Genomic DNA, 26,398 nt, shown 5'->3' with positions numbered 1-26,398 from the left:
AAAATACAGTGTGTATAGGGTTAACTAACTGTTTCACACTATTACATTATCACTGTGCAAATAATTATTTTTTAAATATATAGAAACTTTTCAAGAAAAAAAATAGAAGTTTGTAATTGGTTAATAATACCTTTTATATCTTACCAAAATAAAGAGCTCTCAAACATACATAAGCCAAAAAGCCAAAGTTTTTGTCGTGCATTGTCTTCTTAAAGATTTAATAATACACTGTTCATTATTTTAGATAAGATAATAATATTTTTTTTACAACATTTTAACACTATTTATTTATTATTTTATGATTGACTTATATTGATATTTATAATTATTATTTATTTTAAAATAATTTTAAACTAATTACAATAATTTTAATAATATTAAAATGTTAAAATATTTGTAAACTATCTTTATCCATTTCAGATATTTGTATTATCTTCATCGCAAAAAATCAAAAGGTTCAATCCCACAGCAGCTGTATGCAGTTTGTATTTTGGTTATGGATAATAATACTTACTAATATTTTTTTTAACAACTTTTATCTTAGTTCATAATAATATTTATAATTATTATTATTATTGATTGTGAAATAATTTTGGATGAATCACGTTATAACACAATAATAACACATAAATAATATTCAAATATCGTAAAAAAAAAAATCTTAAGTATCGATATCCTTTGGCCACTGCCCACTGAACAACGACCGGAACAAAGAACATAATAGACAAACTTATTTTGTGCAACTCCGAGCCACACACATACGCAGTGTTCTAATTCTGCATTTTCTGTATCATAGTTTGTCGTATACGGACTGTGTCTTACTCATCTTAAAGCCTAGTAGCCAATAGAGAATACGTCCTTTTACCTGACCTGACGCGACGTCAGACTTTAAAGACTTTCTCTCTCTCTCTCTCTCTTCCCATGTGGCCAACACATCAGTGCGGATGTCGAAACTGCCTCTTAACAAAATCTAATAAAACCAGTGAGTTCCGCTTTGTGCGTGCTGGTCTTGCTGGTCTTCCATGTTTTAATCTAATCTATTCATTCCACACAAAAGCTCGTAACTCAGTCAAACTGCAACATACGTCTCTGAGACTAAAGCTCACACGCACTTCCTCACGCGCTTTTCTTTGATGCAAGAAATCATCTTTCTTTTTCCGGTTTAAACTTCGTTCCTCTGTTTCTTTCTCACTCTCTCTCTCCAAGTTGAGTTTTCATTTGGATGGGAAAATGTCAGGGTCTCGTGGCATATTAGGCAGGTTTAGGGGGTGAGAAAAAAAAGTACATTTTTTTCTCTCCTTTTCAGTGTTGTGTTTTTCCAAACATGTGGAGCTCGGTTATGGTGATTTTTCTTCTGCATAGGTATTCTTGTCTAGACGTGGCGTTAGATTTGCAACTTTCGTTAAGTTCAACCAATGACTCAATATCTTAGTGCTTTTTTGGATGTTGGGAGGTAGCTTATTTTCTTGCGTCTTCTTAGCAGCCTAACTTTGGGAAGGAGAGCAACAGTTTTCTCTAGCTATAAATAGCTAACTGTCCTTTGAGTGCGCAATCCTTTTTCTTTTTTAATTTTTAATGTACTTATTTGTCTTTCAAATGCTGCTGGGTTGTTTTTCGTGTGTTTCGATTTATTGCACTCATTACTTCTTTGTTTTTCGTTTCAATTTAATGCACTCACTACTTTGCTGGAAATTAAGATTCACGAGTTGTTATTTGATTTGGTAATCGATGAAAAATGTTCACAATGTAAGTATTGATTAGGTTTCTCAGGTATCTTCGGTGCATTGTGAAGTATGCGTAAGCCCGTGTGGGCCTTCTCTAGTGAATAATACGAGTCGTGCCATTTCCAATTATTTTGATATTGTGACTGGTATTATTGCTTTTGATTACAAAATGAATGTTGGCCTTTTCTTTCTTCTTTTGGTCTGGTGCTACATAATGAATTGCTATGTATTACTGATATGGACTCTGATGATTTACATTCAAATGGAACGTGGTTGGGGATACTAACTTTAGCGTACTGTGTTTATGGTGCTTTCTTTTTGCTCAATGACTGATCACTCTTCCTTATATCAGATTATTGTTTAACATTTTCGTTTTCAAATATTTTCAGGTTGTGCTGATCTACAGTGTTGATTTGAAGGTTTACATTACCTGAAAAGGTTTGATTCTATCCTGGTTCAGCATATATGGCCTCAACTATTGGTAAACCGGGTGATGATTCCACGATTGTTGAAAAGCTCCCGGATGAGATTAATGAAATGAAGATCAAGGATGAAAAGGTCTTCAAATTTATCTTTTCTGTACGCCTTGTGGCTTTGTATCATCAGGTTCTGATCATCACTTATGCTTCCTCCCCTGACCCCCAATTCTGTGTTTTTGGTAGGAAATGGATACTGCAATGGTGGATGGAAATGGAACTGAAACTGGCCGTATTATTGTGACCACTATTGGTGGTCGACAAGGTCAACCTAAACAGGTAGATTACTTTTATAATACAATTGAATTATATTATCAGTTTGGCTTTCTTGTTAATTGAGCTGTACTGCACAAGTGATGTTCATGTATGTATTCTTTACAATAAGAAAGAAAAAGCCAAATTTTGTCATAGAGGTCCGTGTTTCTTGACTCTTGAAGAATTCACAATGGTTCCATGGATGTAGGTAATGGGTACTGAACACTTAAATATGTAGTCTTTTTCATTGGTGGTATTTTTGTGTGTTCCATACCTTTTATTCTCATTATGTGTGATGAGGATATTTTTCCCCAAGGGGGAACTAAACACTTAAATACCTTCACTAAGCATTCCATACTATTCGATGTGAAACTTATGCTGCTCAAAATACCTCAGAATAAGTGACTTTGTGACACTTCACCCAACTCCCTCGCATGTCAGAACCTTCCATAGTAGCCATTTTGTTTTTGAGATACCAAAAACCAATTGATAAACACCCAAGCACTTGAGGAGCCTACCCTCAAAGCTAGCTTTTAAGCAGTGAGAATAAAATATTTTGATACCACTTTTATTTGAGAATGAAGTTGTCCTTAATGTTAAGTCTGCCAGTCAAAAGACTCACAAGTTATATCGTATGTGAATTGAAGATAGTGGCAAAAACAATGCAATTGTGTTTTGGTTAGTGAAGGGGATATTGGGGAAAGTCTGTGCTAGTGGGGGAACCAAACTCCCTGTCTTAAATATGTTAGCCTCTTGATCACTTGGGAAAGTCCTACTGGTCTACAAGGCTCATTGAAACTCAATGTCTTTGTCCTATTGGAGAATTTCTGCTAGGATCAAGTCAGAGCAACAACCTTTTCCGAGATGAGTTTCCTAACAATGTCCTTAAAAGATTTTATCTAGCTCTTGGCTCACCTAATATCATTCAGTTTATTAGTTAATTTTAATCCTTGTCTCAATCTCCTTTTTATCATAATGTAACTCTTGTTATTTGTGTTCCACAGACTATAAGTTACATGGCAGAACGTATTGTCGGACAAGGCTCATTTGGTATTGTGTTTCAGGTGGCATTTAATTGATAAGTTGCAGTTTAGATTAATTGCTCTAAGATAGCTAATATAAAGTTGATTTCAGCATATTTGTTTTGCAGGCTAAATGTCTTGAAACTGGAGAAACTGTAGCAATCAAGAAAGTTTTGCAGGATAAAAGATACAAGAATCGCGAATTGCAAACAATGCGCCTTCTTGATCATCCCAATGTTGTATCACTAAAACATTGCTTCTTTTCTACCACAGATAAAGATGAACTCTATCTCAATTTGGTACTTGAATATGTACCTGAGACTGTATATCGTGTGGTGAAGCACTATAGCAAGGCAAATCAGCGGATGCCCCTAATATATGTTAAACTTTACACATATCAGGTTCTTTACGTATTACTTTTATGATAACATACTTCTGTTAGTTAAATTCCTATGCTGATCATATAAGAAGTGTGTGTGACATTGTGAGCTCGAAATTTTGTATCGTCAATTACTTATTGTTGATTTAAGTAAAAGTCACAAGATAATAACCTAAATTTGGTCCTTTGTGAATTTGCATATCAGAGAATAGGCCCTTATTTTCTGCCAATTCTGTGCAGTTCCTTCTATTCTTGTTCACTTGAATACTTCCACTATAGATGTCTGTTACAATCAGAGTACTGAATAGCATACTAAAAATGATACTACAGTCATTGTGCATTGTGGAATGGTCCAGCATTATTATTGTGGTGGAAATTGGGGCCATTAGTGCACAAGCGTAAGCGCAAGGCATAGTTTGGTGGGCAATCTTGATTGAGATAGTCGTTTTTTTTTACCTTCATAACCAAAACTCAGTTTTACTATCTTGGCAAACTTGTCTTCTGTTTTAACTTAAATTTTACATTTGAATGACTTGAATGAATAGATTTTAGATTACTAGGTTAGTGTTTATATTGTAAGTTTTATAATAATATATATATATATATATATATATATATATATATATATAAATTTCTATTGTTATTATTATTTATTTCTGTTTTTTTCTTAAAATTAATAATGGTATTTCCTATGGGTATGNTGCTTCTTATTTTAATTAGGATTTAGGAGTGTATGTTGTCGATAGTTGCTTATATTTTACATAATAAAATTAATACATTAGGGCTTTTTTGCTTAAGGGTGAACTTGACCTCCTCATAGTGGTTAGCCTGTGGGACCATGTTGTGGTTTTACAATGGCTCACTAATTTTTAATTTAGGTTTGATGGTACCTTATAAAATGGAACAAAAAGAACTGGAAAAATTAGATAGAATTTCTTTGCGTTTGAGTTCTAGCCATGGGTTCCTTAGGCATCGGACACAAGGGCTGATTATACTTTTTGAAATTGGAAAGCAGCTCATTGAATACGAGAACTGCTGTAGTATAACTATGTTGAGATTCATCTGTGCTAAGTACCAGATTGCTTTATCCTTAATGCGTCTCAAAATCTATGTATGGTCATTGTTGTTAATTAATTGTGATGAATTCCTTTGTTCTTTGATAGATTTGTAGAGCCTTGGCTTATATTCATGGATGTGTTGGAGTGTGCCACAGGGACATTAAGCCACAGAATCTGCTGGTTGGTATCACTTCAGAAAATTTTTATACTTTTAGTTTGGTGATTAGTTATCAATGCCATTTTTACTTCAGGTAAATCCTCATACACATCAGGTCAAACTTTGTGATTTTGGGAGTGCAAAAGTTCTGGTATGTTCCACTTCTGTCTAATGTGTTGTGGCATATATTATGATTGGTTATTTTATGTTTCATGTTCCATGTTCTTGCAGTCGTAAATACTTTTGTCTATTATTTTTATTGGGCATTTATACACAGAGTAATCAATTGGCTGATATTTTGCACACTCCAGTCACTTAGGTTTTCTGAAACATTTTTTATGACATTTCATATCTGATTAGATGGAAATGTTTAGTGTGTACTTACTTTAGGTATTGCAATTTGAGCATTTCTAAGGTCATCAAGTCCCACATTGCTTAGTTTTACATTCTTTCAAAAGAGCTTATATACCAAGACTCTCCATATACTTTCAAAGTAAATCGCTAGGATTTCAATTGGGCTAATTCTCCTGCATTTTTCCCCTTTCAAAACTTCTAAAATGAAAGTAGTGGGTTGAGAAGAAAGCTCTCAACATATATCCATCGCTTAATGGGTTTGGAGTTCATTTATTGAATTGCGGATTATTCCATTAGCTTTTTAAGTAGTATGTATTTGCTTCCCAATTGTTTTGTGTAGATCAAGGGTGAACCTAACATATCGTATATCTGCTCCCGATACTATCGAGCTCCTGAACTCATATTTGGAGCCACTGAGTATACTACTGCAATTGATATGTGGTCTGTTGGTTGTGTGCTGGCTGAGCTGCTCCTGGGGCAGGTTTGCAAACACAGTACTCATTCATTAATTTTCTTCCTATTTCTCTTGCAATTTTGAAATGGTCAATATCTTGTTGCTTACAAGTCCTCTTCGCTGTTGGCCATCTGTGATTTGTAGCCTCTGTTTCCAGGAGATAGTGGAGTTGATCAACTTGTTGAAATTATCAAGGTAAAATTGTTTGTTTTTGGCTTTTTTGACCTGACCTAGGATATGATGATACCTTAACCATTTTAAAAAGATATAGACATTTGTTCTATAAGCTTCTTTAAATTGTTAATTATTTTTTCATTTTTTAATGTTTTAGGTACTCGGGACTCCAACTCGTGAGGAAATAAAATGCATGAATCCAAATTACACAGAGTTCAAGTTCCCTCAAATCAAGGCTCACCCCTGGCATAAGGTGAATTCCATGACATGCAGACTAACGAATTGCATTAGTAATGTAAAATACTGTTTGTATTGACTTGGCAATTTTATAAAGTAGATATTCCACAAGCGTATGCCCCCAGAAGCAGTAGATCTTGTTTCAAGGCTTCTCCAGTATTCTCCAAATTTACGAAGTACTGCTGTGAGTGTTTAGGTTTTTCCTAGAAGAATATATATTATGAAAATATTTAAAATTTGTTGACTTATTTGTAGTACATGAGTGATTTCACAATTCAATTGAGTTGATCATTAAATAATTTAGTTTACTGTAATTTTTGGCAGTTGGATGCATGTGTTCACCCATTTTTTGATGAACTCCGCGACCATAATACCCGTCTCCCTAATGGGCGCCCTATGCCACCCCTCTTTAATTTCAAACCTCAAGGTAGAATACTTTCCATATACTCTTATTTCTGGTTTAAGGGCCATAAAACAACTTTTTGATAGCATGTCTTTTGAACGATGACACATCAAACAGAGCTCAAGGGAGTGACTTTGGAGCTGCTATGCAAACTTGTTCCAGAACATGCTCGGAAACAGTGTCCATCCCTTAATTTCTAGACAGCTAACATAACCTTTGAATCTGGATTTTACTATTATGTGGTTCTTCTGTGATATTTTGTCATGCTTGTGTTTCATGTTTTCTTTATAAATTGAAAAGAAATTGCATTTTTAATCTTTACAGTTAGATACTTGGCTGACTATTGCATTTTCTTATCATTCCCTATTGTCTGTGAAGACATTTGCTGTGTATCGTTTGTGGTCTTTAGTTATAGCACTTGTGCTATTCATAATCTGACGATGTTAGTTGGTTCAGAAAAGGAAGAATGTTTAGTTCTAATGAAGCAGTCGCTTGAAGGAACGCTTCCTTTTTCTTTCTCTAGATTTTTTATTACTTCATTTTGTTGTCTTTCATAATTTTATTTTTCACATATTCTAGATTTAAATTTTCATTAAAAGTCATGTGTTCTTATGGAAGTGAACGTGTCTTGAAAAGTCTTCTTTTACTCATTATTTGATACTCGTTTTCTAAGTTTCTTTCGTCCTTTATTGAATATGATAGAATGACTGTAGATGTTTTTTCGACTCAAGTTAGTATTGGTCAGATTTTGTTCAAATTTGGATTAATGTAAAGAGTGAACTCGAAGTATGATTATAATAGACATCTTTTGTTGATCATGGGTCCCCATCTCAAATGGTCACAATTAAGGGCCCAGAGATCCAATGGCCACCTTATCTCTAGGAAATTGCACTTGTTTTTGGTCAAGTTATTTAATGGGAGAATGTCTCTCGTAGGTATAAAGAGGTACCGGTAGATGGTATCCCGGTTTAATAAGGAGCATAGTTATTAAAGGATGGACGAGGAAAATAGAAGTGTATCCCAGTCTCGTTCAATCATCATGATACTGCATACCCAAAGGGGTAATGTCATTGATTCGATATGACTAACTCTTCAAATCAAAATGTCAATATAGAAAGTGAAGAAATGAGGATGGCGATAAATCAGTTTGAGACTATAAAAATCAAAATCAGTAGGGATCTACATTCAAACTCATACCCTCTGTCTCAGTTTGCAGTTGTTCATCCTTTGGACGTAAAAGGTGGTCTTCTAGCAGAAATCTACATCAATATAGCTCTAACAATGCTGTAGCAAAATGAATTTCGGAATAAATGACCGAAACAAGTTCTTGTGATGCCTGATGCAATTGCTCCAAGATTGCCAATCGTAGATAACAGACATCTCAATACAAAGAAGGTGAGAGTGATTAAAGAGCCAAGACCAACAGGGGACGAAAACATGCACATCACTAATGATGAATTAGACGCCTATCTCTACTGGAAGCAAATTATATTTAATTCTACCGATGAGTCGACACCAAATCATGCTTCAACGAGCCCATTCTCGTTCAAACATGAAACCAATGAGTTACAGCCTAAACCAGCTTGTCTTTTGCAACCAAATCAGAACTTTTTCTGATAAACCCTTGGTTAGGCCGAAAGCTGCTCGACCTGAGGTCATACACAAAAATGTTGTCAGGCTAATTGCCAAATAGAAAAGGAAGAATGATGAGACGACTACATCAAGGATTTCCACTTCGTCGTCTGGCATGAAAGAAAGACATGGTGAAAAGATATCAGAAGCTAATCAGAACGACAATTCATCCTTGCCAGATCAACCACAAGATTTTATTCTGGCACCATCACCACCACAAATTACACTAAAAACCTTCCTAATTGTAGCGAAGTCAGCCCTAATGGAGCAAGATGCCAAAGTCGAGCCCAAACTTGAAGCATTTCTCCAAGAGCAGTCTTCCCAACTACAACTTGTTCTTCAATGCCTAGATACTTTTGCACCCAAGTCCTCGTCAAAGATCCCAAACCCTGTAGTCCTAAGTCGTAAATATTAGATTTACGTAGTTTAAGGTACATTATGCAAAGATACTTTTAATGCCTGTTTAAATCTATCTTGTTTATACATATATTGTTAGAGATTCAGGTAAGAATTCTAACTCGCTCGCACTCTTACTCTCATAGTAACAATCACAACACAATATGGATGAGTAATGAGTGTGTATTCACAAGAAAGAAACAAGAATACACGATAGTCGAGGAGCTTAACCTCCTTTACCAGGTGCTATGACCGGTCAATAAATCAACAAATGTCTAACTAGTTAATTGATACAACAAAGAGGTCCTTATATAGGCCTCTTTCCCAAACCCACTTAACATATTAGCAGTTAAGTCCTTAATTTTTCCTTTCTTCTCTCGTAGACCCTCCATTCTCTAACATCACTCCCCCCTGAAAACTGACCTTGTCCCCAAGGTCGAACTCGGGGAATTGTTCCTGTACCAACCTCCAATCCTCCCACGTTGCGCTATCTGCCCCCCATTTTGCCACTCTATCAACACTTGTTCCCGTTGTTCCCCCTCTTGCTGTTGGACTCTTCTATTTAGCACCTTGGCTGGCCAGCACGTAGGTCCACTTGTAAATCTGCTGGCAGTTCAGCTTTCACCTGCTTTGTCCCAATAGCCAATTTCAGTTCAAACACATGGAAAACCGGGTGAATCCTGGCATTCGCGGGCAATTCTAATATGAACGCCAGTTTTCATATCTTTTGGATCACCTTGAACGGCCCATAGTATCTAGCCGTTAACTTCAGATGCAACTTCACCGACATAGAGTTTTGTCGATGGGGTCTTATTTTCAAGAACACCCAATCATCTACCTTAATGGTTACCGACCTCCTCTTTTGATTTGCTTACTTTGCCATCACATCTTGCGCCCTCGACAAGTGATATCGCAACTGCTGCAACGCTTCATCCCTTGTTTGTAACTCTTGGGCCACGACTTCCACCATTGTTTCTCCCAGAATAAACCTTGATAACGAATGAGGGGCTCTCCTTTACACCGCTTCAAACGACATGCATTTGGCAACCCCCTGGTAGCTGGTGTTGTACCAATACTCCGCCCATGGAAGGACCATGTTCTAGGTCTTAGGTTGCTCAGAACAGAAGCATCGTAGGCATCCCTCTAGCACTCGGTTCAACACCTCTGTTTGGTCGTCGGTCTCCGGATGATAGGTTGTGCTCATCCGGAGATGGGTTCCCTGCATCTTAAACATTTCTCTCCAAAATGTGCTGAGAAATAATGGGTCACGATCACTCACTATGGTCTTGGGAATCCCGTGCAGCTTAACTACCTCTCACAAAAAATTCTGCTACTATTCGAGCAGTGTAGGGATGTCTGTGCGGGATGAAGTGCCCATATTTACTTAGTCGGTCTACAACCACCAGTATAGCGTCATGGCCTTTGGATTTCGGGAGCCGCACAATAAAGTCCATGCTGACGTCCTCTCAGATAGCTTGTGGAATGTGCAGTGGTTGCAATAGGCCCTACGGTGACGCTATCATGTACTTGTACTGCTGGCACACAAAATAGCGGGTGACATACTCCGTCACTGATTTCTTCATCCCGGCCTAGTATAGTGATTGTGCCAATCTCCTATAAGTTCTATAAACCCCCGAGTGGCCCTCTTTCGGTGTTGTATGAAATTCGGTCATCAATTTCTGTACCCACTCAGACTTTGCCGGAATAACCAGCCTCCCCTTGTAGTGCAACCACCCGTTTTCAATGGTGTAAGCCGAATATTTGTTTGGATCCTGTGTGACGCCTTCTATGATTTTTTTCAAGTCATCAACTTCCTCCACTTCCCGCATCACGTCTTGGAAATCTTTCCAATACGGCCTCATTATCCCCATCAACTCAACACCCCTGTCTTCCCTTTCGATCTCAGCCTCGCCATCTAACTCCTCGCTGCCTTTTCATGACAGCGCATTCGCCACCCGGTTGCTGGCTCCTTTTTTATACACTATGTCAAAATCGTAGCCAAGCAGTTTGGCTATCCAGTGTTGCTGCGCTTGTGTCGTCACCCTCTGCTCCAATAGAAATTTTAGACTTCTCTGATCTGTATACACCATAAATTTTTGGCCCAACAAGTACGGTCGCCAGTGTTGCACTGCCATCAACTCCTTCTCGTAGATCGACTTGCCCAAGGTCACCTTTGATAGTGCTTTACTGAAGTAAGCTATCAGTCTCCTTTTTTGGGTGAGCACCGCCCTATTCCCGTTCCCGACGCGTCGCATTCTACCTGGCAAGGTTGCGAGAAATCCGACAACGTCAATACCGGTGCTGTGGTCACCGCTACTTTCAATCTTTCCATCGCTTCCCTGGCAACCTCGGTCCAAGCAAGGTTCCCCTTTTTTAGCATATCTGTAAGAGGCTTGGCTATCTTCCCACAGTCTTGGATGAATCGCGGGTAATAACCGGTGAGACCCGAGAATCACCTCAACGCCTTCAGCATTTTTGGTTCTTCCGACGCGACTACCTCTATCTTCTCCTTCCTCCATGATGACATGCCCCAAATATCTGATCGTCTTCTTCCCAAACTCACTCTTCTTCTGATTGACCACCCAGTGGTGTTGCTGTAAACAGCTCAACACCAGCTCAACGTGTCGCAAATGCTCGACCCATGTCATGTTGTAAATGAGTATGTCGTAAAAAAAGACGAGCACAAACCTTCGCAGGTATGGTTTGAAGAGATCGTTCATGGCGCTCTGGAAAGTTGAGGGGGCATTTGTGAGGCCGAATGGCATCACAAGGAACTCGTAATGTCCCAAGTGAGTGCGGAACACCGTTTTTTGCACGTCGTCTTCACCCATCCTGATCTGGTGATACCTAGCCTTGAGGTCCACCTTCGAGAAATACCGCGCACCGTGGAACTCGTCCATCAGCTCTTCGATAACTAGAATCGGAAACTTGTTGGGACAGTAGCGCGGTTGAGAGCTCGGTAGTCGATACAAAACCGCCAACTCCCATCCTTTTTCTTGACGAGGATGATCGGACTTGAGTAGGGACTTATACTCGGTCGGATAATCCCTGCATGCAGCACTTCCGACACCTGTCTCTCAATCTCTTCCTTCATAGCGTGTGGATAGCGATAAGGGCGCATGTTTACGGGGTCGGTGCCTTCTTTTAAAGTAATCGCATTCTTCTCTTTTTTATTAGGTGGCGAACCCTGGGGTTCCCGAAATATCTCTGCATGTAGTGTTAAAACTCTCTCCAAGTCTCCTTTCTGCTCTTCAGTCAACTCTTCTTTTTCTCCCTTCTTCTTGCTCCCCTTCTCGCCCTCCAAACTCTAGACCATCGCCCAAGTCTCCACCTCACTCAGCTTCAACAACTTCTTCGGTCCGACCACCCTTTTTTTTAACGTCGGATCACCCCTAATAACCACCCTTCTCCCTGCATGTTTGAACACCATGGTGGACTCCCTCACATTGAGTGTAATTTCCCCCAGCTTGGCCAACCACTGCACCCCGAGGATCATGTCGACACCCCGAGGTCGAATAAGTAAAACTTTTCCTCTATCGCAACTCCCCCCATGTCGACCACTACTCTCTGGCAACATCCACGGGTCCTTTTCTTATGCCCATCTCCCAGACTCACCTGGTAGGGATGGGTGTCCTCCTGTGCAAGCTGTAGTTCTTCCACCAATCGTCTACTCACGAAATTGTGGCTTGCGCCACTGTCGACCAGAATTAAAATGTCTTTCTCCCCTACTCGGCCTTATAGTTTCAGCGTCTTGGGCTGGGTCAGTCCTCCGATAGAGAACGCCGACAACTCCATGCATGGGGTTTCTGTTTCGATCTCCATCCCCTCTTCACCACCTTCTTCATCTTCGGCCAACAACACCACCCGCAAACTCTTCTTCGGGCACTGATGGCCAAGGCTAAAAGGTCCCCCACAGCGAAAGCACATGCCCTCTTCCCGGCGTTTCAGAAACTTGGGGTAAGGTAGGTTACGTGTGTTTCGCCCCTTGTTCTCCCCTTCGCCGACATTCCCCGACACACCGTCCCGCCTCACCGATCTTATACTTTCGGTCAGGCTGGTTCTTCCCACATTGCTTCTCTATGGCTTGGACCGGGCCACCACCGCTCCTCCACCGGAAGGTCGCCCCCATGGAGATGGGTTCTTGGTTCTGGTCCATCCCATCAATCCTAGGCCCCGAAGAGCCTCTTCGATGTCACGCGCGATCTTCATCGCGGTCATCAGATCTCGCGGGTCATGTGGCCTCATCTGACACCTCAACTCCTCTCGTAATCCCGCCAAAAAATAACCCAACAATTGGTGATCGGTGAATTCCTTCGTCTATCCCGCCAACGCCTCAAATTCCCTTATGTATTCTTCCATGGTGGTCGTTTGTCAGATCGCCACCATTCTCTCGAATATTCGCCCACGGTGTCGACTCTCGAATCGGATCAACAACGCTTCCTTCAGCCCCTCCCACGAGTGGTCTTCCGCCTTATCCTACCAGAATTTAAACCAATACCCGACGCTCCCTTCCATACTGATGTGTGCCAGCTTGACTTTGTCCTCTTCCGCCACCCTTTGGATCGCGAAGAATTTTTCCGCCCTACTAATCCAGTTCAAGCGGTCGAGTCCTTCAAAGGTGGGCAATTCCACCCTTCTCCTATGATGAGTGGATATTTTATTGATTTCACTTAGTTTATTGTGCTAGAATTAATCAGGAAATTGTGCTTAAATGTCCGGTATTTTCCCGTTTTCGCTAATAGTTCTTAATTTGACCGAAAATTCTAATTTTAATTAATTTGAATATTCTGAGCTAATCAATTGCATTTTTAATTGCAGGAAAAATTTTGGAAATCCAATTTGGGACATTTGGAAGGATGCTACATATTCAAGACTCTCCGCAAAAGAAGTGTGCACAAGAAAGAGGTGCTTCGATTGAAAAGGGGAGTGACATCTAGCAAAAAGCTTGGTGCTCACGGTTTAAGAAAAACACACAACATGGATTGATTGAAACATTTTCAATTAAAGTCCAAGCCACCACCAAAGGAGTAACACGCTGATTGCATTTTTAAAGAAACACGCGCAACGTCCAAAGAGGCACTCAAGGAGTTGCTTGAATATAAAGCACATGTCCACAAAGTCATGCTGCAACTCACGGCCCACAATGGAAAAACATGATTTAATTGAAGAAAGGTTAAAGCACGTGGACATCACTTTACCCAAAGGAAAAGGTAGCAGCATGTTTTAGAAGCAAGTGAGGCTGTCGTCACGGTTTAGGCCACTCATTTCTTCATCCAGTGCAACACGAATCTAACTTGAGTCACGCACATTTCCTTTGCTTTTGTTGGAGTTCTTCGGCTGATCCAGCTTTGAAGCAGTCATGTCCACGACCCTGAGCACATCCTACATTGGAGAAATAGCTCACGGTCCAGTTGAGCAAGCAAATGTAGGGATGAATTTAAATTGTTGGCAAGACTCCACGGCCCACGATGCTTCTTTTGAAATGCTATATGCTGACTCATAAAAAAAGGAGAGCTCCAAAGAAGTGCTCACGGCCCAAGCTCCAGCATCTAGCAACCCATTCATCTTAAAGGCATCTACTCCTGCTTCAATCACGGGCCAACAAAGAAAAGATGGCAGCGGTGTAGATTCCACCAGTTTAATTCCACTAGAAAGCAGCAACAGGCCCAGTTTGGAGGGGTGCGCATAAAAAAAGAAGGCTACAGCTGATTCCATCTTGGACTGGAAGGAGGGCGCTGATCCAGTGGAGTAGGGCACGCTGGTAGGGTCACCTTGCTTAATTGAATTTAAGTGCACAACCGCCAGAGGAGGAGGGGATCTTTTTTCTTTCTTGGAAAAGCCGCCACCTACCAGCAAGGATGACTTGATTATTACGGAGAAAGCCATCCTAGGACTAGAGTTGCTTTTTGTTTTCAATTTGAAATGGGTTGCCTTGGTGCAATAGCCACCACATAGGATTGTTTTGTTTTCTTTGCTTTAAAGAAGTGGATGCACATAGACGGTGATGTCTAATAGAATTTAAATTTTCTTTCTCGGTTGAAACATTTTTTTTTTTTAGTTTAAGCACGTTACTTTCTTTTCCTTTGCAGATATTTTTAATTTGGGATATGATGTTCTTTGTTACACCCTTGCATTTAAATTTATAAATTTTCTATGTATGTGTTACTTTCTCTATTTCTTGCTACTACAATTTCTTATTGTCTTATTTTGTGATTACAAATGTTTAGCTTACTTGTTACATTTTAATAGCTTTAATTATATTTGGATATTTGTCTATTGCAATGTTAGGTTGAACCTTTTCATTTACTTTAATGTTATCTAGTTTGTTTAGTTGTGTTAATTTAACCGTGATGTTAGCTTAGGTTAGTAGGTTGGTCATTAGTAATATTACATTGTTTCCTTGAGATTTCTTGGGCTGTCTTTATGTTTATTCTGCTCTGCCTGGCACTCTATGAAATCTGACTGTGTTCTTGCAATGGGTATACGCTTAGTTGCCCAATTGGTGATTGCATCTTCGCTTAGTTGATCGATCTGTATAGAATACATAGGATTGAATAAGTGCATTGCGTTCGCTTAGTTCGTGATTATGATAGCATGATTCACCTTCGCTTAGTCGGTTAGTTGTGCTGGATTAGAGGCTAGAGCAGTTTATTCATGAGACTCTTGCACTTTAATTGTCATATTGCTGCTCTGATTTGGCTTAATATTTAATCTATTTTGTGCCTGCGATTAGGTATACGCTTAGTTGCCTAGTCGGTGTTAAATCTTCGCTTAGTTGATTAGACTGTATGGTGAATGACTGATTGGATTTGAGCATTGCATTCACTTAGTTTGCAATTTTGAAGACCGAATTAGCCTTCGCTTAGTTGGGTGATTCGTGTTGGATTTGGATTAGAGTAGTGTGTACCTGTTGTTAATCTGTGATTGGAAGCATTGTGATTGAGTTAATGACCAACCGTTTTCATTCTGCATTTGATTCCATTTTTACATCTATGTTTGCAATCCCGTTTTTACATTTCTGTTACATCTGTGTTTTAATTTAGTTTATTCGCATTCACAATCCTTTCACAAACCCGCCCACTACGTGTTAGACCTAATTTCTGAACCACATTTGGTCCTTGAGAGACGACCTAGGAGTCACTTCCTAGTCTATACTAAATTCTTTTATGCACATTAAATTTTGCATGGGGTGCGACACCCATAAAAAATTTTGGCGCTGGTCGCTCCCCACCTCCTCCTCCACCATCATTGCGTCGGCCACCTCCGTTATCATTGACGGACCACTGGCTCCCCTCATTGTTTTCCTCAGCTGCTTTGACGCGTGCCCCCATCATCCGCATTAATTCTTGGATGTCTTTGTGCATGGCGATAGATTCTGGCCGATTCGCTGTTGATTCCACTTTCATTCCCTCCACAGCCATCTCAATGTGCCCCAATCGCCCCTCAACAACATTCATTCTTCCCTCCATTGCACCTTCTCTCCTCCGTACAAATCCGGCAGGTCAGACCACTTTGTTAGAGATTCAGGTAAGAATTCTAACTCGCTTGCACTCTTATGCTTACAGTAACAATCACAACACAATATGGATGAGTAATGGGTGTGTATTCACAAGAAAGAAACAAGAATACATGATAGTCCAGGAGCTTAACCTCTTTCACCAGGTACTATGACCGGTCAACAAATCAACAAATGTCTAACTAACTAACTGATACAACAAAGAGGTCCTTATATAGGCCTCTTTCCCAAACCCACTTAACTGATTAGCAATTAAGTCTTCTATTTTCCCTTTCTTCTCTCATAGACCCTCCACTCTCTAACATATATTGATCTTGCAATCTCTACCGGTGGTTAATAACATGCATCATGTGACACTTGCATCTACATATTCTCACACGCTAATAGACACCACTTTCAAAGTATCTATCGAGTTAAACTTGTAGAACCACTAAGAATTTAAAGTAATTTGTCTATTCCCACACAAAATACACATGTGTTATTAATTATGTGTTGTCATCATCAAAAACACAAATATTACTGAGATTGTGGGTTAAGCTAAACTTGTGCTCCCCCTATCAATAATCTCAACAATCATTTTTTACAAAACAGGATGTCTTTACGCTTTTCTTGAATCATAAGTAAAATGGTATTAATGCAGCAGTTCACTTAATCGAATACAAAAACAGGTTAATCGACTGTAATGAAAAGTGTAGGGATCAAAGAATTCAAACGGTGGTTTTTATACTGGTTCGACCAACTTTCCTACATCTAGTGTCCTTCCACTCACAGGAAGCAAATGCACCCTAAAGATTTAGGTTTTTACACCAAGGTTTTTCAGCGACCTAACTTCAAAATGTAAAACACCTCTCTAACCCACTAATCTAATATAGGAAATACAACAAACAATACACGTAGCAAGAGCACCCTATTCTACTATCAAACCCTTTGAGACACTCTCAAAGTCAAGAACACAATTCTTCTTCCTGCAAACACCACAGGGAATACCAGCCAATCTTCTCGATTGTAACATTTCCTGATCTAGTAGTATACACCTTGTTGTGTAGAGTAATTAGACATTCAAATTCAGTAAACCTTGTTGCGCAAGAAGCCTTCAAGACTCTTATCACCTCGGTAGATCTTGGTCCTTGGAGCTTTTCTTTCCTCTGTAAGATATCACAAATTAATTTGAAAGATATGAAAGTGTAAAGATTAATTCTTCTTACAAAAATTAAGTCAGGCGTCAATATATAGTATATCACAAAACAAACGCAATTTAATCGATTAGGCTATTAATCTAGTTGAATGCATATAATAGAATAACAACACTCAAACACATTAATTGAAAGTGCAATTAATGTAATCGATTCATAATAAATGCTTGGTCAACATATTCAAAAATATGATCGTTGTGACAGTTATGTCAAGCATTGAAACAGTTTTCAAAATCAATAACTAACTTAGTCAAATACAAGTCGCATGCAATCAATTAAGTAAAACAGTTAGCACATTTTTGAAAACTTTTGTTCTCAAAATATCTCATAGCACACTTGAAAAGAACTTGTGTAAACCCATGAGTTTTAATTGATTTGAACAATAATGTAATCGACTTAAAATTGTTGTTTTGCCACACTTTAAAGTTCAACCACAGTGTTTGTGGTTTTTCATTTCCAAAAACTTATGTTATGCATACACATATAAAAGCACATATTAAACACAATGGTATGCTATAATAAACACAATAATGTTCACATATATGCTTGTACATATATAACACAGATAGCAAAAGCATATGACATGTATAACATAGTATACACATGTGTTATTATTAATTATATGTTGTCATCATCTAAAACACAGTTATCACTAAGATTGTGGGTTCAACTAAACTTGTGCTTCCCCTATCAACAATCTCAACAATCTCCCCCTTTTTTTGATGATGCACAACCATAATTAATAAAATCATGTTGTACAAACACAATCGCAATCACAGATTCACAATCTTAGATTATCCACAATTATAATTCTCCCAAATTATATCAAATTTTCCAATTACATTTGGGCATTATCAAAAAAGGTATACATAATATATTGTAATTAAAATATAGATAATCAAACAAATAGAGATGCATCAATTAAAATAACAGAATTAATTTGATGCTCCCCCTATCAATAACATTCACATGACATTTATATTTTCTCCCCCTTAATGGAAACATGTGAACTAATCAGCAATATGCAATGCTTCCCTGTCATTATGCATGTTTCAACTTCAAATCACAAATGCACAATGCAGTAATATCGAAGTATGTATCAGAGCATATAAGAGCATATTCAAGTAATGTATTAAAGCAATATTACAATAGTAACGTCAGAGCATAATTGATACATTTTGAATCACTAAAACACTTTAAACACTTAATATCTCAAAACATATTCACAGCGGATCAACACAGAGATATAAGATGAATAAACATTCAACTGATAGTAAATCAAGATTAGAAGATATCAGATATCAAAAAGTTTAGAATCTTCAAGCTAAGTTACAAAAACCATTCGATTAGAATTTTATCATCATCGATTTCTTTGCTGCATAGTATTGTAGATTTTCCATTCTAGGTCAGTCAACAAGCACTGTTCCTGCATAACCTTTTAGGCTTAACTAGATCAAGCATTTTAGTAACATTGAAGTACATTAATCATCATAAAAATTAAGGTATAAATATGCAATGATGGATGTGATAATGGTTGATTTTACCGTTATCTGTGATTCAATTTGGATACTAAATTAACCCTTTTTGACTTTGAAGCTTGCTTAAACTCTGGTTTTTAGTTTAGTTTTGTGAATAAGAGAGTTGAGGTTATACTTGATGATTTTTATTACTAATTCCCTTCATTTTGTAGGTTATTGAAATGATTTGGAAGAGGAGTTAAAATATCAAGGAGCCGGAACCTAGGAAGGACAAAAAAAGCACCAGAAGAGAAGGCTATAGAAGGTTGCAGGATGCCTGATTGCCCTTTTCTAAGGTCCTCAGTGCCAGGTAGCTCGCACCAATACTTGGTTGCACTCGAGGGGGCACTGAGCCTAAGACTCCACGTACCGTAGAACGCTTGGTTGCCCTTTCAGGGCGCTCAATGCCACTTCTCTAGTAAGGACGCCTGTTTGCCCTAAGTGTGGACGCTAAACACCAGCATGTTAGGCCTTTGGATTTGTTTCTGATCTATTTAAGGACCTCTATATGTTAGGGTTTGTATATTTTGGTTGTTGCAGCTTAAAGACACTCTTTTCGACCCTCTGGAGGTAGAATTCGATGCGGGAGCTTTCCTCTTCGTTTTCTAGGGTTTTTACCTCATTTCCATTCCATTGTACACCTAGGTTCCCTATGACAATGGAGAACTAAATTCATTTGTTGTTGGGGAAGATGTAACCTCTAAACTTTCATGTATTTGAATATGGTATGAATTATTTTATGCTTCTCTCATTAAATTGTTAGTGATTTTCTCCTTTGCTCAATGCTTGTTATGTTTTGATCACTCGTAGCATGATGCTTGACTTTCTTTGTTAAGCTCCAATTGATCAATTTTACATTTAAAATTATGTTTACTTTTATTGCATTTAAAAATACAAAAGAATTGTTTTTAATATTAATTAGTTAAGGTATTACATGATTGTCTAGTGTCACGAGTCTTCTAGAATACGATACTTGGTTTTACCATTTATTTTTTACTTGATACAATTTGGTACACTTGTCGAGGTCTTAAAAGGTTTTTGGCGCCGTTTCCGGGGACTCGTGGTTTAAACTATACTTTTGTGTGATTCTTAACTACTTAGACTTTATTTTATTGTTTTTAATTTGTGTTTATTTTTATTTTATTGTTTGGGCTAATTGGGTGCTCTTGTGTTATGTTCTCTAGTGTATGCAGGGTACGATTTGGACTAAAAGCACAAAATTATCTGAACCTATTCTTACTGGTCTGGACAATAGTAGAAGAAAAAGGAAGAACAAGACGTCCAGATAAATTTTTCCCTCTCCTAAAACTCTTGAACAACCTTTCACTCAATCTGATAAGGAAACAAAAGATATGGCTGAAAATCAAAATAATAGATGCACTTTGGCAGATTATGAAACAATAACTAGCCCTCTCCATTTTAACAGTATTGCAAGGCCGAGGGTAAATGCAACAAGTAAGGGGATGAAGCCTGCTCTCATTCAACTGGTGAAAAACAACCAATTCAATGGATTGTCTCATGAAAATCCATATGAACATCTGACCACGTTCAATGAGATATGCAATACAATGAAGATTAATGGCATGCCAGATGAGGCTATCAGGCTTAACTTTTTTCCTTTCTCTTTGGGAGGCAATGCTAAAATGTGGCTTAATTCATTCTTAGAGAATAGCTTCACAGTGGGAAGATGTGGTGGAAAAATTTCTGAACAAATATTTCCCTCAGTTTAAGGTAAATAAAGGTAAGGAAGAAATCTCTTCTTTTAGACAGGGCATGGATGAAATGTTAGGTCAAGTGTGGGAAAGATTCAAAGATTTATTGCGGAAGACGCCCACACATGGCTTTGGTGAATCTACGGTGGTCATTCTTTTTCTTGAAGGACTGAGTTCACAGACTAAATTGATGTTGAATGCCTCAACTGGAGGTAATATCAAGTGCAAGACTCTAGAAGAAGCTTATGAGTTGATTGAAAATATGGCCACAAAGGATAATGAGATGCATAATGAAAGAGCTCAATTTCAACATAAAGGAGCTCTTCAGTTACAATCTCAAGTTGCTTTGTTGGCTCAAAATAAAATTATGACTCAACAACCGGAGATTCTTATGAAGAAAATCTCTCAATTACCTAAAGAGTTGCAGAATGTCTCTAGAGCTCAACATCAATTTTGTGAGTTATGTGGTGGAGATCATGTGAATAGACAATGTGCTATGCAATCCAATACTCAAGAAGAATTCTATCTTATAGGTAGTCATGGTAGTCCAAGTAATTAAACCAAGGGTGGAAACCTCACACAAGTATGGGTCAAGGGCAAGTTGGGCAATTCAATAGACCACAACAGTCAGAAATTTGGAGATACAAGTTGGCCAACTGGCTAAAAAGCTAGAGGATAAGTCTGAGAAGAATTTTGGGGCTAATACTGAAGTTACCCTAAAGAGGAGTGTAATGCCATTATGAGTGATAATGATTGAAAATACCGTTATCTGTGATGTAATTCTGACACTAAAAACACCTTTTTCTACTTAGAAACTTGCTTGAACTCATGTTTTTTCATTAAGTTGTGTGAATAAGAGAGTTGAGGTTGAATTTGATGATTTTATGACTAATTTCCCTTGTTTTGGCAAAGAATGAAGTAATACTGAAAGCAGAGATGAAGTGCTAAGGAGATAGAGCTCAGAAAGGCTTGAAAAAACACCAAAAAGAGGGATCGCACGAGGCTTGGGCGCCCTATCTAGAAGCTTGAGCATTGAAAAATCGACGTCCACCGCCCGGGCGCCCTCCTAGGGTTCTTGAGCGTCGGGTCATGAAGCTTGGGCGCCTAGATTGAAGGCTCAAGCCCTACATGAGGATCGTCCACCACCGGGGCGCCCTCCTTGGGCACCTGAGCGTAGCGGGTCAGGCCCAGTTTTTGCTCTGTTTCGACTCTTTTGGACCGGGCCCTGTTCCTACTCTTTTTCGACTCTATTTGAAGGACCGTGGCGCTCTATGTTTTGTATCTTTGGCAGAGAGAAGCACAACAACACACTCTTTTCCCAATTCTTAGGGTTTCTCTGTCTCATCCTCTTCCATTGCTCATATAGTTTCTCCATGTCTGTGGGAACTAATTTCTATTTGTTGTTGGGGGATGATGTAACCTTGTGAACTCTCATGTATTTGAATTGATTCTCAATAATATATGTTTTTTCATTAATTGTTACAGTAATTCATCTGTTTCAATGCTTGTTGTGTTTAACCCATTCATTAGCATGATTTATGAATTGCAGGAGTTTCGGCGGGTTCCTTATAATTCAGGTTCTTATTGAATTACTCCCAAGAGTAATATTGCTCAAGGATGAGGGCATTAGTCTTGGTCGTCTTAAAGCTCTTGATCTTCACATCTTATTACTAGGAATGCTAGGAATTGCATGAACTGGTAATTTGGGACAAGCTTATTCACCGATGGATCGAGTTTAGGTAATTTAGTGAGTGACGTTAGCATTAATGCATAAAGAAGAATTCTTACATACATGAGAGAGAACTTGGTGAAATTTAACCCCAACAACATATTCATCTCATATTAAACAACATCCATTCATCTCTGTGTTACTTTGCTATTGATCAATTTGCATTCATATTTAATTTTTTGTTTTTGCATTCAAAACCAATTATCTCATTTTTGTTAATCTTGTTATCACACGATTGTCTAGCACCGAGAGTCTTTTGGGATACAATACTTGGTCTTACCATTTTAAATTACTTGTGCAACTTGGTACACTTGCCGATCCATCCCAACAGGTCTTGGACTCTGTTCTTAGAGGCCATAGATTTTGTTCAATAATGAGCATGAGTGATGAGATGTTAGATGAGAGAAAAATTGAAAGAAAACAAAAAGCTGAGTTGAGTGAAAAAGAAGAAGAAAATGAACAGAGAAAAGGTGAGGTAGAGAAAAAGAGAGAAAAGGAGAATGATGAGGGGGAGGAAAAAGAAGAAGAAGAGGACGAGAGAAAAAAGGAAAAAATAGTTGAGAAATCTCTTCCTTACCCAAAGAGTTATTCCAGGAAGAAAAAAGAGAAATAATTTGGGTGTTTTAATGAGATCTTCAAAAACTTGGAGATTATTATTCCATTGACTGAAGCATTGCAACAAATCCCTGCATATGCAAAATACTTAAAGTAGTTTCTCAAAAAGAAGTAATATTTAGATTAGGAGACAATTGAAGTATGATAAGGGTTGAAAATACCGTTATCTGTGATGTAATTATGATATTAAAAGCGCCCTTTTTTGCTAAGAAACTTGCTTGGAATCATGTTTTTCTCTTAAGTAGTGTGAATAAGGTTGTTGAGGTTGAATTTGATGAATTTATGACTAATTTCCCTTGTTTTGGCAAGAAATGAGATAATACTGAAAGCAGAGATGAAGGAAGGAAAACCACATGAAATCTTAATCTCTGAAATCTCTCTCTGACATTTTCATCACTGATCCATCTTGAAGAATTTGCTTCTCGCACCACAGACGCAACAGGTTTTCTAGAGCGTGATGAAGATACAACCATTTTCGTAGAATTGAGTGAAAATTTTGAGTCTGAATAAGGGTTTTGATGCTTAGAGTGAATTGAGTTCCAAGAGTTAAACACAAGCATATATAGATAGACCCGCCAAAGATTTAGCATGTAAACTTCATATTTGAAAAATCAAATTCCAACGGTATAAAAACAGAGACTATAGTCGAATTGATTAGACCGATAGTAGACCACTGTATGTCATAAGAGTTTTCGAAACAGAGTTTAAAACATACACATAACATAGTCGATTGAATTAAAAAGGCATTTGACTAAGACTCGTGAAAAATAGTTTTTCAAATTCATTCAACCAATCAAACAATCAGACAAAAGATTCATGCAATCAAACAACAACAACCAATCAATTTAAGCATAATGCAACAAATTGGTACAATTTTACCAGTTGTAGATACTCAAGATTTTGATTGTTCCAAAGTGATCCATCCTTGAGTTCAACTGCACCTGCTATGTATCCTGCAAAACAATTCAGGATTTGGTTGTTGGTACCCATTTAACTTTGGGTCCATGATTGTTAGCTTTCACCATTTGTTCCTTAGGTTTCCAAACATATAACCTTTTAGGAACAACAACATTTCTGTAATAACAATTTCTAACATTGTGACCAACACAATTACAATAGAAACATGCATTTGTAGCAGGTTTACTCAAATTAATAAATCTCTTAGTATTGGTTCTGTTAGACTGTGCTTTGTATCCAATTCCTAACTTAATTATAGCTTTGCCAGAGGAATTCAAAACAACATTTAAATTGCCTCTACCTTGAGTAAACTTAGCTAGAGTGCTAGTCAAGTAATCTATCTTTTCAATATGAGTAGGACAATTTTCACATGGTTTATCAACAATAACATTTTCAATTTTAATTTCCTTAGTAGATAATAAAGTATCATTTATTTCTTTCTCTAAATTTTCATTTTCAGCAACAAGGTTGTTAATCCTATTTTCATAATTTCTCCTTTCAGAGTTTAGTCGATTAACCTTGTACTGTAGTCGCATTGCTTCAGCATGGAGTTCTTGAAAAGCATCTCATAGTAGATCATACTTGATTTCCACTGGTTCATTTGAGATGTCTACATCACTGTCGTAATCGTCCCAAGTAACTCCAGTCATATAGTACATGTTAGATTCCTCCACTTGATTAACATCCTCATCTGTATTCTCCCAAGCAATGTATGCTCCTTTTCTTTTCATGTTCTTGCCTTGAGGGAATCTTTTCTTGCCTTTCTGCTTAGGCTTTAATTCAGGACATTCAGGCTTGATGTGTCCTTCCTTTCCACATTCGCACTGGACAACATTTGTACTAAAGTTTTTCTTTTTGCCTTGACCTACATGGTTAGTCAGTTGACTATCATTCTATATAAGTCGACTAAATTTCCTTACCACCAAGGTCATCAATTCTTTCTCGTCCATGTCTGTTTCTGAGTTGTTCTTGCTTGTAGCCTTCAAAGCAATGGACTTCTTTTCTTCAATCTTCTCTTCATCCTTTAATCTACCAAGTTCCAATTCATGTTCACGTAGCTTGCCAAACAAGGTAGCCATGTTCATCGTTGTAAGATCTTTGGATTCAGAGATTGTTGTGACTTTTGGTTGCCAATTTCTGTTCAGACTTTTCAAAATCTTGATGTTGATTTCTTCTTTATTCTTGGCCTTCCTGATATCAACTGGATAACTCTATTTGTCCTTTTTACTCAGAAACCTTGTGAATCTATTATCTGACAAATTTGATCTTTGCGTTTCTGGATAGGATTCTTCATCTTGAATTGCCTTGTGTTGCAAGTTTCCTGTTTCAAAGGATTCATAGAAACCATTAGTAACAGACTTTGATTTCTTGTTACAGGGAGCAAATATGAAATCAATTTTGAATTCACAAATCTTTTTGGGTTGCGAAACAGAAGCCATCCCCAGGTATATAGTCGAATCGAAGAAAAAATGAGTTGAATAATTTTTCAAGTATTTTATGAAAACCAGCTTTGGTGCCAATTGTTGGAAAACAGGTAGGCTTCTTTTTACACCAAGAGGAGGGGTGAATTGGTGGTTTATCAAAATCAAAGTATTTTCGCAATCTTGAAACCAAAGTATAAAACTTTTTAAACTTTCTTGAAATACAAGTAATGGAAATTTGTGTGCAATAGAAAAACTTAGTAGACTGCACAAATAGTAAAGTCGACTGTAAGTAAAAGTGCAGGGGTAGAGAAAATCAAACACTGGTTTTTATACTGGTTCGACCAACAATGGCTATAAACTTAACAAAGAATCCTATTTTGCATTCAAAAACTAAACACATTGAAATAAGGCATCATTTCATTCGAGATCACATCCTTAAAGGTGAAATCAGAATCGAATATGTTGATACCTTGCATTAATGGGCTGACATTTTCACAAGACCTCTGAATAAGAGAGATTTTTTACAATTCGAAATGAATTAGATATTCTAAATGATAGTAGTATAACTTGATTCATTTATTCGACTATGTTTTGAGTGAAGTCAAATATGCTTGAAGTATTTTACATCTTTACATTTTGACTTATATTGTTTATAATTATATTTCTTGCTTAACTAAAATGCTTGATCTGGAAAGGATCTTTGAAAGTTTTGCAGGAAGAACATTGCTTTTGGAACTACAAGTTGAATTCAACAACATTGGAAAGCAATATACTCGACTGGAGAAATACATCAATCGACTGTTCTATAACAGAGTTATAAATTCTAATTTTGGAATTTGGTTATTCTTTCTTTGATTGCTTATTCTGAATATCTGCTATTATCTCTGATATAAATTGATTTTTTACATATCCCATTTGAGATAATATTGTGAGATTGTTGATTGTATCATTGCATGACTAAATTGTTTGCTATCCTATCTTTGATACAAATCTGTGTTATACTGCATTGTGCAT

At 37.7% G+C, this 26,398-nt stretch overlaps 1 protein-coding gene across 7 annotated transcripts; it reads left to right on the top strand.

Moving 5' to 3' along the window:
- Window positions 1-901: 901 nt before the first annotated feature.
- On the top strand, window positions 902-7,194 carry LOC106759223 (shaggy-related protein kinase epsilon). Of its 7 annotated transcripts, none has more exons than XM_014642289.2 (13): window positions 902-982; window positions 2,114-2,282; window positions 2,387-2,479; window positions 3,460-3,519; window positions 3,606-3,878; window positions 5,020-5,094; window positions 5,166-5,222; window positions 5,766-5,906; window positions 6,024-6,074; window positions 6,211-6,306; window positions 6,391-6,474; window positions 6,615-6,717; window positions 6,811-7,194. In XM_014642289.2, exons 2-13 carry the CDS (start codon window positions 2,190-2,192, stop codon window positions 6,891-6,893), a joined length of 1,209 nt encoding a protein of 402 aa, XP_014497775.1. In that variant the 5' UTR covers window positions 902-982; window positions 2,114-2,189; the 3' UTR covers window positions 6,894-7,194. The 7 variants fall into 7 exon arrangements, 6 of the variants coding, with proteins under 6 accessions (XP_014497775.1, XP_014497772.1, XP_014497774.1 ...); XM_014642286.2 differs by lacking the exon at window positions 902-982 and adding an exon at window positions 997-1,160; XM_014642288.2 differs by lacking the exon at window positions 902-982 and adding an exon at window positions 997-1,268.
- The last annotated feature ends 19,204 nt before the right edge of the window (window positions 7,195-26,398 follow it).

This window comes from Vigna radiata, chromosome 4 (assembly GCF_000741045.1).
Source record: "Vigna radiata var. radiata cultivar VC1973A chromosome 4, Vradiata_ver6, whole genome shotgun sequence".
Lineage (NCBI taxonomy): Eukaryota > Viridiplantae > Streptophyta > Magnoliopsida > Fabales > Fabaceae > Vigna > Vigna radiata.
This window is presented reverse-complemented; position numbering and strand designations above follow the sequence as displayed.